The sequence below is a fragment of the Equus caballus genome, chromosome X (genome assembly GCF_041296265.1).
Source record: "Equus caballus isolate H_3958 breed thoroughbred chromosome X, TB-T2T, whole genome shotgun sequence".
Classification (NCBI taxonomy): Eukaryota; Metazoa; Chordata; class Mammalia; order Perissodactyla; family Equidae; genus Equus; species Equus caballus.
This window is the reverse complement of record NC_091715.1, coordinates 34410614-34428931: the sequence shown is the minus strand read 5'-3', so window position 1 is coordinate 34428931 and position 18318 is coordinate 34410614. Positions and strand designations below refer to the sequence as shown.

The following is an 18318-nucleotide window of genomic DNA, read 5'->3' as shown; positions in this document are numbered from 1 at the left end:
TGTTTCCTCAACTATAAAATGAAGTAATTCCAGGAAAGGAAAGAGGGTTCGAGATCATGTGAAGTACTTAGCAGATGCTGAATCAATAGTAGCCGTCTTACCACTCTCATTTTATTATTATTATTCCAAAGTGTAAAATTTGAATCCCAAAAGCTTTCTAGCAGTTAAAGCTTTGTTCAGGGTGGGAAGAGCTAAAGGAGAATGAATTTTAAAAGCAACAGGAGAAAATGGGAAGATTAGCCCCATCCTGTAGGGCCTTCTAATGCCTTCCTGAAGCCATGTCAACACCACTTACTGTTTTCTCAGCACCCCGGAGAGCCACAAGGCTTCATAAGACCGGCCTCATCCCAGAACCTGTCTGATTTACACCAAAAAAGAAATTCATCAGATATCGTTTCAATTGGTGCCACTGGGATTTTCTAGTAAACACTTTGGAATGTTCTTTTAATTCTCCTTATGTCTAGATCATGAGTACAGCAGAATTAGCTAACATTTAGTTTCTTCTTGATCACATAACAATTAAACTTCCATGTTGTTAAGTGGCCAGATAACTAGCTTGGTTTTAAAGCTTACTGTTGCTGACCTCAGCCATGTCTACTCTCAGATATTTGACCCCGGATCTGTATATAGCATATGTTTGCCTCCCAAGATGACTGAAGATAGTACCGCGTCAACATAGCATGCCATTTCTTCAGTTTTTCATGTGCCTGGAGAAAGGGTTCTTCTAGAAAACATCCACATTTTGATGTCCATGAGCACTTGGCAGTTCCAATAGTCTCATTGAGACAGGAGAGGGGGAATCCCCATGGGTCTGGACTCATGTACACAGAAAAGAGTAGCATAAATTTGTCCTTGCTCAAGGAAGGAAAGACAGACAGAGAGGAGAAAGAGAAGGGGGAAAGAAAGCAAAAGAGAGGGAGAAAGAGGTGGCAGGAAAGAAAATTAAAACCAATGTTTCTGACTTGTCTAGAAAAACATTTCCTAAAGTATGTTTTGCAGAATACTGATCCTATTAGTGTCCCGTAGCACTCGGACTTATTGGCAGATAGTTTACTATACACCCGCTTAGGTCAGGGTTCAACACACCTTTTCTGTAGAGGATCAGATAGTAAATATTTGAGGCTTTGCAAGCCAGGTGGTCTCTGTCACAGCTACTCAACTCTGCCATTGTAGCATGAAAGCAGCTGTGGACAATATATAAATAAATGAGGGTGCCTATGTTCTAATAAAACTTTATTTATAAAAACAGACAGTGGGCCATATTTGGCCCATGGGCCGTAGTTTGCCAATTCCTGGTTTACGTCTTCCCTGACTATTATGGCCACATCTGGCTAAGATCATTATGTTTTCAATATGATGTACCTTTTGCTGTATTCTAACTTTCTCCTTTTGCAAGATGCTGTAGACCAGCACTGTCCAGTACAGTAGCCATTAGCCACATGTGGCTATTGAATCCTTGAAATATGGCTAGTGAGACTGAGGAGCTGAAATTTTAATTTTATTTCATTTTTCATTTATTTAAATTTAACCATATATGGTTTTTTACTTTTTTAATTCTTTTTTCCTTCTGCTGAAGACCTAACTACATTAAGGCATACAGTAAGTTTTGTTAATCTTGGGTCATTTAATGTCTTTCTCCTGTGGTGACCCAAGAATAGATGAAATAGGTATCATCTACACTGAAAGATTCACCAAACCAAACAACTAACCAGTTCCTGTGATCCGATGTCGCACAGATAAATATGATTTCTGGAATTTAGTTTTACAGAGCTACAGGGGATGGGAACAGGGCATGAGACATACACTAAAGAATCCACAGCTTTTAAGAAGAGATGGGGTTTCAGTAGGTCCATTGGGAGCATCAACCCATAAGCTCAGCCTTTTAAACCTCTCTTGACATGTGACTTTACAGATACAACCAGACCTCCAAAGAAAGATGAAGAAAATGGAAAGAATTATTACTTTGTATCTCATGACCAAATGATGCAAGACATCTCTAATAATGAGTACTTGGAGTATGGCAGCCACGAGGATGCGATGTACGGGACAAAACTGGAGACCATCCGGAAGATCCATGAGCAGGGCCTGATTGCAATACTGGATGTGGAGCCTCAGGTAATGCGCAGCCACACCCAGCCCCCGTCATCCTGCCTGCATGCTAAGCTCAGGTTCTGAAGTCAAAAATGCCATCAGAACATCATGGGTCACATAACATGATAAACTACAGGAAGGTATCAGTAATGAAGGTATCGTGGGTTAACAGTCTAGAATGCAAACTGACTAATCATTGGACTCAGTGTACACACCGTGTATTTAAGAAGCAGAGACTGTTCTCTTATGAGATTCCTTATACTCAGAAGCTCGATAAAGTACCTGATTGGGTCTGTGCCTGCCAGAAATCCTACAATAATCTGACCTCAAGATGAGACTCTGGCACTTTGGCATCACAACAGCCGCCTTTCCTCTCTTGGTACTGTTCAGGCTGGGCCATCAGGGCCTCTGCCAGCATCTTATACTAATCACCAGTGAGAAACTCTGATCCTGGGGCCTGGGCTGAAACACAGCACTAGCTTTATGAAGGCAAGCGTGAGTGAGCCCCGGGGGATGTCAGATGGAGCAGGAATGGAGACCCGTGGTGGTTCTCAGCCTCTGCCATCTCTTTACTGAGGACGATGTCTGGCCCTGAGCTGAAACTAGGAGGGCTATGGAGAACTTAGAGAGGACTCAGAGAGCCAGACGCAGAGATGATTAGATGATTTGTAGATAAGTCCTATGCTAGAGGCAATAGAAATTATTAAACTTGAAAAAAAGAAAACCGAAGGCCTTACATCAGAATGCTGACAAGCAATTTTTTCATCTCTGAAGACAAACCAAGCAGAAGTGGGCCTTAAAGCCCGGTAGGAAGGATTGGGAGTTGTAGATTGGGGGAGGTCATGGGACAGCTTTGTGGGTGCCTGTGTGACTCCGGGGCCTACCATTTCTAAGACAAATCTGTACCTAAAGTCCCTTATCATTTATGAATAGAATCAGTATACCACCTGCTGGAATGGTCGACCAGCTCCCCTCAAGCAGGCTCCATTTCATCAGGAGGCTTACCTGGCTGTCCCACGCAGGGAAGATCCTTGTTCAAGGGCCACCGTATGAGACTTGGCGCCCTAGCCATCCCAAAATTGAGGACGGAACCTACGTATTCAGGGTCTGTGTGATCTGGGGCCTGATGACTCAGTTACTCGGCTCCAAGATCCTAACATCGTGGTCACTGGGTTCACCCGTTTCCATTTCACAGCAACTGATAGGGTTCTTGAACGTGGAATCTGGTTAAGGGGCTGGGGAGGAAAGCCACAGTAGGGTGAACACTATATAGTTTACTTAACAGTTAACTTGGACCTTAATAGAACTAAATATATGATGTGTAACGCAGATTGATTTTTGTTTAACTACTAATCCCTCCTTACTAGGGATTGGAAAAATCTTCTGGCCAGGGGTGGCTAGAGGCAAAGTCTCAATCCTGGTCCTGGTCTTCGACATCCTCTCCTTGGGTTCCACACTGGTCTTCACCTGAACGTCGTTTTCTGCTGGTAGTAATGTCTCTAGCAGTATGCTGGCTGCAGGGCTCCTCAGACCCCTTCTGCATTACCTAAGTCCACTTTCAAGGGCTTTCTGCCTTACTTGCTGCTGCTGCCGCCGCTGCTGCCACCGCCACCACTGCCACCGCTGCTGCTGCTGCTTCCGCTCCCCTCCTGGCGGCCAGCTTTCCCTGTGCCCTTGCCCTTGCCCAGTCATGCATTGCTCTGCACTGCTGAGCGGGAGACACTTCTCTCAGCCTTACCAGGACAGCCACAGCAGTCACTTTTACATGTGGCACTGGGCACCAGAGCACCCCTCACCCTGGACTGGGCACTTACCCTGCTCCCCTGACTGCTGGATGAGCTCACTGCATTCTTCTCTCCCGCTTCCTGTGTCCCTGCCTCTCAGAACCACCTACCCCCAAGGGCAGGCCATAGGCGTCCTGTTCTCTCTCTGAGACTCTGGGCCTGTGGCCCTGGGGACAGGAATCACCCAGATCTTGCTCCTCCCCTTGGTCTGGTTGACCACCCTGGTTCCAGGCTCTCCTGCCCAGGGCCCTCATGCCCAGTCCTGCTGTCACACTGACTGTCGTGTCCAGTGGTACAGCTGCAGATGCCCACAGGGTCTGCACCAACTAGACTGCATCCTCGGGCGTCTCTCCCTTCAGCCCGCTCTCTCCCCAGGCTGGGCAAGGCCCACATCCTGCCTTCAGGATGCCCGTGGACCTGACCGACTTGGTGTCAGGCAGAGCCTCGTTTCTCCGGGTAGGCTCTCTCCTTAGGACATTTTTCTCCACACCCTTTTCCTGCCCCAGCCTGTTGGATTCCCCCTCAGCTTATCTCACGGACAGTTCGATTCAGCCAGCTTGTGTTAAGCACTTACTATATGCCAAGCTTTGTGCCAGGAGCTAAGAATACAAATAAGAGTGCAAGTCGTGAAGATGAAATTCCTTCCTCAATGTACGTCAAAAACTGCCCATAACAGGAGAAGTGCCATGTGGCATTTTTTAAAACCTTCTCCTTCTACCACTGCTGACACCACTTCTGCTACGTGTAGACCTTAGAAAGACCACCTGACACTGGTGTTCAGCTCGTTGAGTTGAGGTCTAATACTCTGTGCCATCTCAACTTACTTTAGACAGTTCAGGCAAGATTGACCACATCTCATAATACTATGTGATAAGATGTTGCAGTCCAACCTTAAACCTAGAGGACTGTGGTAAAGACATTAAACTAGAGGGAAATTAGTAACCTGGCTTCTTTTAAAATAATAAGAATGGACTGTGTTCCTATAGTGCTCTGTATTTTGCCAAGCCTTAGTACTCCTTACCTGATCCTCGTGACCCTGGGGTAAAGATGTCAGTATTTACTTCTGTAGATGAAGAGACCAAGGCTTAGCGTAATTGTGATTTGACCAAGATTTTACAGCCTGTTGAAAATGAGGTTTGAATTTGAACTGTTGGTTTGGGTTTGGGGTTTTTTATAATAAATCCTCCTTTCACTGTACCATCCTAGAAGAGTTGACCCTAGGAATCCTTAAGCTGGTCTACCTTGTATATAGTAGTACAATTTAAATCTTTGTTTTTTATTAACATTTAGAAAAATCTAGGAGGCAGTCAAACCTGAGAAGAACTATGGAACTTACTTCTCACGGAAATAAAGCCATGGCTCAGAAAATAACCTGTGTCCCTGATGTTGAAACTAATAGCTCCAGTGTGTGATCAAAACTTACTGTGACAGTTTTAGATTTTAGATTTAATTTTATTCTGATTTATCCATTTGCTGCATTAAAAAGTTGAGTTAGCAGAATATTTCTGGTTTTGCTTTTGCCCACAGAGGGAGAAGCAGTCATCAAGGTGTGGCTGCTGTCGTGTTAGGAATCTTTACTTAGAAACAAGAACCAGGTTCTGAACCAGGGGCTGTTTTGTGAAATCAGTTGGCTCTCTTAAAATTGTCTCTGGGGTCATTGTGCTTGGTCTTCCTTAAACACTTAGATTTTGGTACAAAATGACTCAGACACTTGCCCTTAGGTACTTTTTAAGTTTGCAAACCAGATAAGTCTTAAAGATATCTGCATCTTAGACACTTGGTCAAATGAGATTTTATTCCTTGAGGATAGGCACCTGAGATTAATTATTGGCCATAGACGAGCCATAAAATCAATTTATCTCCACAAAAGAGCACTAAAGAAGTAACTTTAAATGTTAAATTAATATTACTTTGCCTCTTTGAACCCAACATATTTTCATTGATCTTTCTAGACTCTCTCTCTCCTCTGTGGGATTCAGAAAAAGATATTTGCCTGTAAATATTAAGAAATTTGTGTCTTATCTTAAGTCAGAAAGGAAGAGGGTTTAGAGATCAACCTAAAGTCACCTATGAACAGCCTGAAGGAGGGGAGTCCTTGTGAAACAATTCCATTTCCTGCCCGTGAAGTGACCCTGAGCCTCAGGCAAGCTGAGACTGCACAAAAAACGGCACTCACTTGAGGCCCATAAGCAGAGCAGAGTATGGGGACAGAGCCCTTGAGGAACAACTATGGAAGTGTGGGTGCCTCCGCTGAAGATGTGAGGGGGCTAGACAAGAACATCTCAATCAGGATTTGAGGCGTCTTATAATTTTTGAAAATGCAATAATATAGGATAGGAAGAGAAAATCAAAGCCATGAAAAGGAAGAGGAAGCAAACATTCTAACCACAGAGGCTACTGTAGTTACTATGAGGAACCTGAAATTGGGCTCTGAACTTCCTGGCAACCAGGACAAAAAGGGGAAATGTCATGGATCACATAATTCTCCTCTAACAGAAGTATGCCGGTTCTTCCCTTGGAATTAATTGCTAAAGGAATATAATGTGATTCTTAGACACAAGAGGCCTTTGGCAGTGTAATGAGCACAGTCCTCATTGACAGTTTTATGCAGTGGGTACAGAATGACCTTTGTGTCTTCATGGATAAAGGCAAAGGGCGTGCGTGAGTGCAGAGAAGGTTATCTGCAGGGCACTGATGTTGTCCAAGTAGTGTATTTTCTGCTACTGTAATATGATAGCAGGCTAGAACTGAAAGTATTCAAAGAATTGGGTGGCTGTCAGGCTGGGGTCACTAACAGAGAAAAGACCATTTCACACCCGGGGTGTCATGCTTGACTTCCTCCATGGCTTCCATGCAGCATCTGGGCTGTGTGGACGTCCATGTGGCACAAGGAGTAGCTTTAGGGATGGAAGCAAGGGTAGGAACTGTGCATTTGGATTTTTTTCCCATCTCAGTTGCACAGAAGCTGGCTGTGGGTGGGTGTGGGGTGAAGAGGAAACCTTATATCTCAACCGACCTTGTAGTCACCTGATTTATGAGCACAGGAAGGACAGAAAAAAGGCCCAAGATAATATTGACAAAAAGGACATTTCTAAGTGAAGATCCCTCTTAAGCTCAATTCAGCTATATATGGACTTTCTCATGATATTTGTTCTTTGCTCAAGTCTTCAGTCATAAAAGGATTGGCAAAAAAATTGCCAGCTACTTCTTTCAAAAATGAACATATGCAAGCTTGAAGAGCTCTCTCACAAGAGGAAGCATTTTGATAGACAGGTAAAACAATGTGCCAGGTTCCCTTAACCCACAAGGAGATACTGTGTAACTAAAATTCAGAAACATAATCCTACTGAAAGTGAACCTTGCAATAAAGAAAGTTAAAACCTTTACAGGCATACCTCAGAGATATTGCAGGTTCAGTTCCAGACCACCACAATAAAGCGGATATCACAATAAAGTGAGTCACATGAATTTTTTGGTTTCTCGGTGCATATAAAAGTTATGTTTAGGGGCCAGCCTGGTGGCATAGTGGTTAAGTTTGGCACGCTCTGCTTCAGCAGCCCAGGTTCATGGGTTCAGATCCCGGGCTCAGACCTACACCACTCATCAAGCCATGTTGTGGCACCGCCCCACAATATAAAATAGAGGAAGATTGGCACAGATGTTAGCTCAGTGCCAATCTTCCTCAAGCAAAAAAAGGAAGATTCGCAACAGATGTTAGCTTAGGGCCAATTTTCCTCACCCAAGAAAAGTCATGTTTATACTGTAGTCTATTAAGTGTGCAATAGCATTATATCTAAAAAAAATAATGTACATACCTTTTTTTTTTTGAGGAAGATCAGCCCTGGGCTAACTACTGCCAGTCCTCCTCTTTTTGCTGAGGAAGACTGGCCCTGAGCTAACATCCGTGCCCATCTTCCTCTACTTTATATGTGGGACGCCTACCATAGCATGGTGTGCCAAGTGGTGCCATGTCCGCACCCGGGATCTGAACCAGCGAACCCCGGGCCACCGAGAAGTGGAATGTGTGCACTTAGCCACTGTGCCACTGGGCCGGCCCCCGTACATACCTTAATTAAAAAATACTTTATTACTAAAAAGTGCTAACCATCATCTGAACCTTCAGCGAGTTATCTTTTTGCTGGTGGATGGTCTTGCCTCAATGTTGGTGGCTGCTGACTGATCAGGGTGGTGGTTGCTGAAGGTTGGGGTGGCTGTGGCAATTTCTGAAAATAAGACAACAATGAAGTTTGCCACCAATTGAGTCTGCCTTTCACAAACGATTTCTCTCTAGCATGCGATACTGTTTGATAGCATTTTACCCACAGTGGAACTTCTTTCAAAATTGGAGTCATTCCTCTCAAACCCTGCCACTGCTTTATCAACCAAGTTTATGTAATATTCTAAATCCTTTGGTGTCATTTCAACAATCTTCACAGCATTCACCAAGAGTAGGTTCCATGTCAAGAAACCGCTTTCTTTGCTCATCCATAAGAAGCAACTCCTCATCCGTTAAAGTTTTATCATGAGATGGCAGCAATTCAGTCACATCTTCAGGCTCCATGGTTTTTTTTTTTTTTTTAAGGAAGATTAACCCTGAGCTAACTACTGCCAATCCCCCTCTTTTTGCTGAGGAAGACTGACCCTGAGCTAACATCCATGCCCATCTTCCTCTACTTTATACGTGGGACACCTACCACAGCATGGCTTTTGCCAAGCAGTGCCATGTCCGCACCCAGGATCCGAACCAGCGAACCCCGGGCCACCAAGAAGTGGAACATGCACATTTAACCGCTGCGCCACCGGGCCAGCCCCTCTGCTTCTAATTCTAGTTCTTTTACTGTTTCCACCCATTTGCAGTTACTTCCTCCACTGAAGTCTTGAACCCCTCAAAGTCATCCATGAGGGTTGGAGTCAACTTCTTCCAAACTCCTGTTAATGTTGATATTTTCACCTCTTCTCATGAATTACGAATATTCTTTGATGGCATCTAGAATGGTGAATCCTTTCCAGAAGGTTTTCAATGTACTTTGCCCAGATTCATCAGAAGGATCACTATCTCTGGCAGCTATAGCCTTATGAAATGTATCACTTAAATAGTAAGACTTGAAAGTCAAATTACTCCTTGACCCATGGGTGAGCTGCAGAATGGATGTGGTGTTAGCAGGCCTGAAAACAACATTCATCTCGTTGCACATCTCCATCAGCGCTCTTGGGTGACCATTTGCATTGTCAATGAGCAGTCATATTCTGAAAGGAATCTTTTTTTCTAAGCAGTTGGTCTCAACAGTGGGCTTAAAATATTCAGTAAACCATGTTGTAAACAGATGTGCTGCCATCCAGGCTTTGTTGTTCCATTTATAGAGCACAGGCAGAGTACATTTAGCATAATTCATAAGGGCCCTAGGGTTTTCAGGATGGTAAATGAACACTGTCTTCACTTTAAAGTCACCAGCTGCATTAGCCCCTAACAAGAGAGTCAGCCTGTCCTTTGAAGCTTTGAAGCTGGGCATTGACTTCTCCTCTCTAGCTATGAAAGTCCTAGATGGCATCTTCTTCCAATGGAAGGCTGTTTTGTCTATACTGAAAATCTGTTTTTTAGTGTAGTCACCCTCATTAATCATCTCAGCTAGATCTTCTGGAAACTTGCTGCAGCTTCTACAGCAGCACTTGCTGCAGCTTCTACAGCAGCACTTGCTGCTTCCCCTTGCACTTTCATATCACGGAGACGGCTTCTTTCCTTAAACCTCATGAACCAACTTCTGCTAGCTTCAAACTTCTCTTCTGTAGCTTCCTCACCTCTCTCAGCCTTCTCAGACATGAAGAGAGTTAGGGCCTTGCTCTGGATTAGACTTTGTCTTAGGAGAATGTTGTGGCTGGTTGATCTTCTATTCAGAGCACTAACACTTCCTCCATATCAGCAATAAGGCTGTTTCACTTTCTTATCATTCATGTGTTCACTGGAGTAGCGCTTTTAATTTCCTTCAAGAACTTTTCCTTTGCGTTCACAACTTGGCTAACTGGCTCAAGAGGCCTAGCTTTGGGCCTGTCTCAGCTTTCGACATGCCTTCCTCACTAAGCTTAATCATTTCTGGCTTTTGATTTAAAGTGAGAGACGTGCAACTCTTCCTTTCACTCAAACACTTAGAGGCCATTGTAGGGTTATTAATTGGCCTAATTTCAATAGTGTTGTGTCTCAGGGAATAGGGAGGCTGGAGGAGAGGGAGAGAGACGGGGGAATGGGTGGTCACTGGAGCAGTCAGAATACACACGACATTTATCAATTAAATTCATCTTATATGGGCACGGTTCATGGTGCCTCAAAACGATTACAGTAGTAACATTAAAGATCAGTGATCACAGTTCACCATAACAAATATTATAATAATGCTGAAAAAGTTTGAAATATTGTGAGAATTACCAAAATGTGACGCAGAGATACGAAGTGAGCAAATGCTGCTGGGAAAATGGCAGCCGATAGACTTGCTTGACCTAGGGTTGCCACAAACCTTCGATTTGTAAAAGACACGATATCTGCAAAGCACAATTAAACAAGGTCTGCCTGTACTATCCAATTTGCCTCTTAACGTGCCTGTGTATTCATAGAGCCAAGAGATTCCCTTCAGCCACAAAAGCATAGTCCCCTCTAGTCAAACCTGCCTCAGAGGCAAGATAGATTTTGTGTAAATTATATGTACTGCTCTTATATTTTCATTTTATCATAAAAACAATTTATGCCAGGTGCCATACTGGGCATGAGGGAGACGACAGAATGAGACATAGCCTCTGCCCTCAAGAAGCTTACTCTCTAGTATCCAGGCATTTCCATTTCCAGTGTGATGGGTACTACAGGTGCATAAGTATGGGTGTGTCCGAAGCACGCAGGAAGGGCGCCTGACCTAGACTCAGAGCTCACAAAGGACTTTCCAGAGAAAAGAACATCAGTACCGAGTGCTGAAGGATCACTCAGCTAAGCAAAAGGGAGAGTAGGGGTGGGAGCGAGGGGTTGGAGGGTCCAGGCAGAGGGAGTAGTAAGAAAATAGGCCAGGAGGCCAGAGAGAGTTTGGCCCTTTCTGGAACTGACAGCAGTTCAGCAAAGCCAGTGCCTGGAGGGGAAGGGGCAGAGAGAGGCTGTCAGGTAAGCATGGGCCAGCTCATGAGGGAGGGATCGGTCAGTCATTCTAAGGAGTGTACATTTTATCCCAAGGCCAGGAGGGAGGCAGCTGCCGAAGGCTTCGGGCAGAGGAACAGCCTGTGGGATTTGCCTTTCAGGAAGATACTCTAGTGACAGGGTTTGCTATGGAGTGCAGGGCAGCAAAACCGCAAGCGGAGGGACCGCTCTAATGGCTACTATAGGAAACCAGGCAAAAGAGGGAGGAACAGGAGTAGAGCACAGCAAACAAACTGAAAGGCCATTTAGAAAGCAAGATGTGTGGATAACAGAAGGGACATATTAAATGCCTGTATAAAGGACAGCCAGATATTTATTCCTGATGCACCTGAATTAATTCTGTGTCAGTCACTTGTGAAACATGCGCCTGTGCATGTTGGGGTTTGTTGTGTGGTGAGGAGCTGGTAACCCCTAGGAGGGCCACGTTCTTGCTGGGGGACTGAGGCGGTGATCCCTTACCAGAATCAGCTCATGCAGCATCGGATGGCTGCGCTGCTGTGTGTCTGTGCAGACTAGGAGCTTGCGCAGTGCAGGTCTGTGATGCCTTGGAAGGGAACTGAAAGGGGCTTAGAGGGCCCTCTCCCTAGAATGCAGTGTTGTCTCTGGACCTATGAACTGCCCACAGCCACACAGCTCCTTTAGTGGCAGAGCCACGACAAAAAGCCCGGGGCTCGTGGCCCCAGCCCTGGACAGGGTCTCCCTTCCCCGTGAGTCCCATGGGGGCCTTTCATCAGGGCATCTCAGACGGCCTGTGTAGGTGTGCACCCAACCATCACAGTGACAGCAGCCAGGATTTGCTATCCTTGTTAGCAATTTGAAATTCGAAACCCGGTGTAGTGGGCTGCACATGGGTGGTGAAGCCAGCCTGCTGGTCCAAGCTGCCCCAAAATGCCTTTCCTGTCAACTAAAATTCAGGCGACAATTAACAACCAGGTTTAAATGAACATTAACCAACATAATCAGTGTTAACTTTTCTAAAGAAAAATAAGTCAGATTAATTCATGAGATTCCTAAGAAAAATGTCCAGTTTGTCACCTTTTTTTTGCTGATGGCTATTGTCCGCCCTTTGGAAGAAAAGGAGTAATATAAGTTATTTATAAAGTTGGTAGATTTAATAATACCTTGCCAAAAATTTGAATCGAGGGCATTTTCAGTTGTGTGATTTTTCATAGATTTATTTGAAAGTTTGATTAGTTGTTTCTTAAGTCTCAATATTTTTTTTTTACACAGGCGCTGAAGGTCCTAAGAACTGCAGAGTTCGCTCCTTTTGTTGTTTTTATTGCTGCACCGACTATTACTCCAGGTTTAAATGAGGTGAGAGTCATTCAGTTTTTCCCCAAATAAGCACACCCTGTTTTAAGGATCCATTTGTGTTGTGTATTCCGGACCAAAGCCCCTTCTCGTTAAGACAACTTAATGAAGCTCTGCTTTGTTTTTGATGCTGGCCGTTAAGATTTCCCAAGCTTGAGGCCCCCTTTCAGCATTAGGAATTAAACAACAGAGAGAGGTGTGGCTCTTCCCGGGTAAGAGTCTTTAGGCAACTTTAAACCTTAATCCCCATCACGGTCAGCCTGTGGCTTTATCAAGCAGTCTCCTTTCCGGGGGGCACTCCCGCTCCTCTCCTCAGAGGGACTGTGCTAAGAAAGAGGCGGCCCCCAGGCGCAGCTCCGAGCCAAGGATTGCTTTGCCTGAAGAGAACTCTAGGAATCCATGACCCTGGCTGAGTCCAGGTTCCCCTAGGCAGCCTCTGGAGTGGAACCCACGCAGAATTTCTCTCCAGGCCCCTGGAGACTACCAAGAAATGAGCTCTGTCCCCTTCCTGGCCAACTCAGGTCAGCAGCTGCCACAGAGATGGCGCCTGCGAGGGTTGGCTGCACCATCTCCTAGCAGGCTGACTTAGAAGGTAGTTATCATGAGTCTGGTAAGTGTTTCTCTGTTGTAGGGTCATTCTTAAGAGGAGACTCCTACACAAACTTATGCTGAAGACCGTTACTTCTACAGGGTCTAGAAACCACCAGAGGGCTCTTGGCTCTGTTCAGTAAACTCAGCCAAGCCTATGACAGTAAAATTAAGACTCATAAATTTTCACTCTGTGTACCCTTAAGGAAGATTGAGTATTTAGATTTCTTTGTTACTCATATTTTCAGTCATTATTTTTTATTTCATTTGCAAAAGGGTATTCCTTTGTAAATTGTCTTTTTCCGTCTTGTTTAGTACACAAACATGTTTGAAACTCCGCATTGTGGTTAGCTCTTATCCTTTGGTTGCCATGTATTTTTCTTGAATTATCATCTTTGCTTTGTTTTTGTTTTTGTTTGCCTGTTTTCCTGCCCTTTTACTAATTTTCCATAGCTGCCAAAATGGTGCAGAAAATTGCCTGTAAGTACCAGCTAGGAGGTGATGAAATACAGCCTTGTTTCCTTTCATAGATTTAGAATGTAGACATTCTGTTCCCACAAATCCTTGCTTTTGCTGTTAGAATAGAGGCATTTTGTTTTCACTGAGTTAAGTCCTGCTCACGTGTGAGTCCGGCCCACAGACAAGCTGTTGTCCAGGAGGAAAGTGACAAATACAGCTTCATCTTATACGATCCTTAAGAGGGAACTTAATTTTTCTGTAAAGAGAACTGCGTTGAAAATGTGATGCTTTCAGCCATAAATTTTCTTGAATGTTTTCATCAGCCCAGCTTTCTGAGCAAATCGTAAACTCTGCTAGTGGTTTCTGAAGCCCAGGACTGTATGTTGCAGTTGAATCCCCTAGCCCCGAGAGTGACGTGGTGGGAACCGTTCCTTCTCATACTGCTAGGAAGCACTCCTGTCTTTGGGTGAATGCGTTTCCTAAGATGGGGCTTTTGCATTGTGTTTATTGTAAAGTAAAGCCACAGTGAAAATACTATGCTTTTTAAGTGCGAGCAGAAAGTGTGTTGATAGGACCTTAGAAGGTGATTATTGACTGAAGTCTTATCTACACTGGAGCAGTTAACCTAACATCCAAAGCATGCCATGTCCTTTGAAATTCTGGTAGAAGATGACAAAACAGGTAGGACACTGTCCTTTCACAGTGTCCTGATAGAAAAGATTGAGTTCCCAACCTCCCTGTTGTCTGTCCATCCCCACTGCAGTGCCGTGATGGAATTGATCGAGTGTCATTATTTCCCTTCAGATCCTCTTTCCAGAAAGTTGCACCCACAGGCTGAGGCTCATCAAGAAGGGTCTCTTATAAATAACAGATGGGCCTCAGATAAGAGGAGGGCCACTAAGCCAGCGCCGGGTGCCACGGCTCCCCGTCCCTGAAGGCACTGCATCTTTTCGCTTTTCTGGAGCTCTGTCTCTGTCGTCATGGACCCATTTCCTAGTAGAATTGTTCTGGCTCTTGATTATAGATTTAACACTCATCAAATCCTGTAATGGCCAGTATTAGCCAAGTGCTTGTTCTTTCAGTACCATTTATTAAGCACTTACTTTGTATAAGGCACAATGCCCAGTGCTGGGCACAGTGTGATGACAGGGCACTCGAGACAAGTTTACGCTCTAGTTGGGGAGAGAGATACTAATCAGATAAACAGGGATTCAGTTGTATCCATATATATATTTAAGACTCAGCCCAACAGCGCACCTATGTAGTGCTGTGGGGGGGCGTTAATCTGACTTACAGAGTTCCCTGGGTTCACATTTGAGCTTATGCATTGGAAGTTCAGCGTAATAAGATCTGACCAGTGAAAATGCAGAGGCAGCCTTTGTGGTGACTCGTAAGAGATCCCTTGTCTTGAAAGAGCTGCCATCCTGAAGCTAAAGTCAGACTCCATGACAAAGTAGGGGCCCTGAATTCCCTCCTCCTGTGGGCTCACCCTGGTGAGGGCTCTCAAAATGGGTAGCAAGCTATGGAAGTTGAGAGAAAGTTCTTTACTGCAGCAGAGCTCCCTAGAGTTCCGCAGCTGCTTTTCCTTCAGAGGCTTTTCCATTAGAGGTGCAGCTACTTAGGAACAGTGACATTCGTCTGGCCATTTCCAGTGCAGACCAACGTGAGGGATTCATCAGATGCCATTGCCGCTGTGTCTGGGAAATGACCTTATTTCATCCATTATTTGTAGCATCCAAAAAGCTTTTGCCTCTGGCACCTGCTGCTATTGAGTGGGGGCCATTATATGTAATTGAATTCCTGGAACATGTTGAACCTCTAAGTAGAAAAGGGAAAAATACAACTTAATTTGTTGTCCAGAGGCAGGGGCTTCTTGGTGCAAATGCAGCTGGGCTCTGGGGCCCGGCCGAGTGAGTGCAGCCTGAGGGAAGGGGTGCAGGGCTCTGACCTCGCCCCGAAGCCAGAACGGGAGAGCGGGAGAGGCCCGGCGGGCAGGCCTGGGTGAGAGGAATGAGGGCGGAACTGCCTGGGCCATACCCGTCAGTCCCTGGACTGACCCAGGCACCTCTAGGCCTGGTGGGGCTGTGTGTTTGCTGGAGAGTGTCTGTTTTCTCTGGTCCGTTCGGTTTGGCGTGGAGCCCCCTGTTGCATGGTGAGCAGTCCCAGTTGGAAGCAGTAGTTCTGTAACCCCGCCATCCCAAGGACCGTCGTCTCCTCTGTCACAAAGCAGACTTGGCCTCATGCCCAGATGTGGCACGTCAAGGTCTGGCCTTGCCTGTTTCTGACACTGGGACAAACAGAACCGTGAAAAGAGAAAGAACCCAGCTGACTTCTCTCTTCTCTTTGCTTTTCCCTTCTCCCATGCCCACCCCATCTCCTCCCCATCCCCATTTAGGATGAATCTCTTCAGCGTCTGCAGAAGGAGTCTGATATCTTACAGAGAACATACGCACACTACTTCGATCTCACAATTATCAACAATGAAATTGATGAGACAATCAGACATCTGGAGGAAGCCGTCGAGCTCGTGTGCACAGCCCCGCAGTGGGTCCCCGTCTCCTGGGTCTATTAGGCCCCGCCCCAGATATCTGACGCAGACCTGGGAGCCACCTCATCCATGGAAAAGCCTCTTTGTTATCGGCCTTGTGTCAGCAGGTCGTGGTCCCTAGAGACTACCTAGTTGTAGTGTGACCTACATTTATAATTATTGTCATGTCCGAATAGATAGGAGGAGAAAAACAATTACACACTAATTTAAAGAGACAGTATCTTTTTTAATCAGTTCTCCTAAACTTTAATAAAATGTATCTTTAAATGTATGTATTATTCAATCCTTTGGAATGTTATATTTTTGGAAATCATAGCTTTTTATTTCCAAGGCCCCTAAAAACTGCACAAAATAGATGCTGCTTTCTATAATCTATTTTAATAATAATAAACAATGATTCTGTTACCTTGACTGGGGGTGGAACACTACATTCTTTTTAGAGTCTGATTTTATGGATTGGAATATCTTTCTTTCCTTTATTTATTTGAAATAATCAGTCTAGTGATTACAAAACAGTCATAAATTTTTAAAGGCCTTTTTTCTCTCTCTTTTTTTTTTTAGAATAGTATTTTTTTTAAGTCCTTTATGTAACATCCAGATAATGTGATACTGTCTCTTTGAAGCACCCTGTAAACCTTGTAGAGATTTGAACTTGGGTCTTGACTCTTAATGCATGTGGACAGTCGCGAGCGTTTATGCTGTCGGTGTGTCTGTGTTGGACAAAACAGTCTGTAATCTACAGCAAAGTACATTCCGTTCACGGGGCACACCCAGGGGAATAAGAATAAAATGCTATTATGACTAAGTTGTAAACCTATGCACATCCCTTGCATTTCGGGCAACTTTATAAAAAAAAAAAGAAGAAACTGATTTTTATTAATAATAATCATGTAGTGAAATGTGTTTGTAATTTTGTCTCAATTTAATTTGTTGTAAGGTGGGAGGGGGAATTGCTGGTTTCACCATTTCAGATCTGTGTTGTCTGAGAGTATTAACGTTTTAATTAAGCAAAGAAATGAGGATTTTTAATATGTATGTAATTGTTTTAAAGTACCCATTTTAAGAGAATATACTGTGCAATGAAGAAACCAGTTTAGGCATTTGCTATAAACTGAATTATTCCAAAAGAATAATCTATAACAGCCCTGTAAATTCCTTTAAAATGATAACTAACAGGACAGTTTGACCAATTTTTTTTTAAATATACTTCCTTTTATGTGTTCAATAATTAAATGCCTTTGGGTCCTTCATTTCATTATAGATTTGTTCAGGTTTACGAGCCGATAATCTTTTAGATTTATAATCCATTAGATGCTCATTGAACCATCGAAGGCCCAGGAGTGACTATCAGTTGGCAGAAAAACAAAATACCCTGCCAGAGCGCAGCTCGGACCACGCCTGGCTCCCAGAGTGCAGTGCGCCCGATGGCCACCAATGTACTGGAGGCCATCTGTGGTTTCTCCTTCCTCTTGCTATATCCCTTGGCACAGGAGAATCATCTTTCCTTGTTGCTTAGAGACATGAACCATCTCATCACCCTTCCATGAGGTCACATTCTTCCAATGCAGGAGATTCGGACTGGGGGTTTTCTGACTCTGCCAGAGGTCAGTGGAAGGTTTTTCATTAGTGTGTCAGGGTGTGAAGTGGTTCTATTAACCTGTGATCCTTGAAAAAATACCGTTGTGTTTGCTTCTTGTGGGTTAGAAGGCCTCATTGCTTCGTGCCTTGGCAGGGTGTGCAGGGGTGTGTTCTGAGCTGACCTGCTCCTCTTGAAGAGCCACACAGAGAAGGCATCTGTACTCCTTTCATGGTGTCACCCTCCCCTCCCACCTCCTCTTATTAAACGATGCTGATTTTTTCTCTGATGTTGTCCTTTGTCAGTGACCAGATGAGTCTGCAACTTACTAACAAGGTGTTGAGTGAACTGCTTCTGTTGGGGCCCCACAGCAGGGTGACCAAACCACCAAACCGGAGACACCCTGGATGCAGAGAGAAACCCCAAGCATTGTTTAGGGCTGTGTTAGGATTGATTTAAATCTAACTGATGCCAAGGCCAGCCAGTCATTCCTGTAATGGTTCTGGGCTCTTCTCAGTGTCAAAGTGCCCGTTCTACCTCTTTTCCAATGAAGCACAAAGAAGGCTACAACTCACACATGGGGAACGGAAGCTCCCTCCCTCTGGTAGAAACCCCCACACCCCTACTTGCCCTTTGAGACCAAATCTCCAGAGATGCTGAGGATGCCTGTCTTAAGCCTTCCGCCATGCTGATAAAGGAGGATCAAGCAGAGGAAGAGAAAAGCTATGCCGCGGTAAATACCCGCGGCCCCAGGATTGAGGAGCATTGTAGCGCTCATCCTCATCCCCGTCGC

General features: G+C 44.7%; 1 protein-coding gene across 23 annotated transcripts in view; it reads left to right on the top strand.

Annotated features, from left to right (window-relative positions):
• The window catches only part of CASK (calcium/calmodulin dependent serine protein kinase), a 374427-nt gene extending 356613 nt beyond the window's left edge, over positions 1 to 17814 (top strand). For all 23 annotated transcript variants that reach the window (XM_070258206.1, XM_014728817.3, XM_001489920.7 and 20 more), the window contains 3 exons: positions 1913 to 2115; positions 12274 to 12357; positions 15797 to 17814. In XM_070258206.1, coding sequence (XP_070114307.1) covers positions 1913 to 2115; positions 12274 to 12357; positions 15797 to 15973 — 464 coding nt within the window. In that variant the 3' untranslated portion in view covers positions 15974 to 17814. The remainder of the gene's footprint in view (positions 1 to 1912; positions 2116 to 12273; positions 12358 to 15796) is intronic.
• The last annotated feature ends 504 nt before the right edge of the window (positions 17815 to 18318 follow it).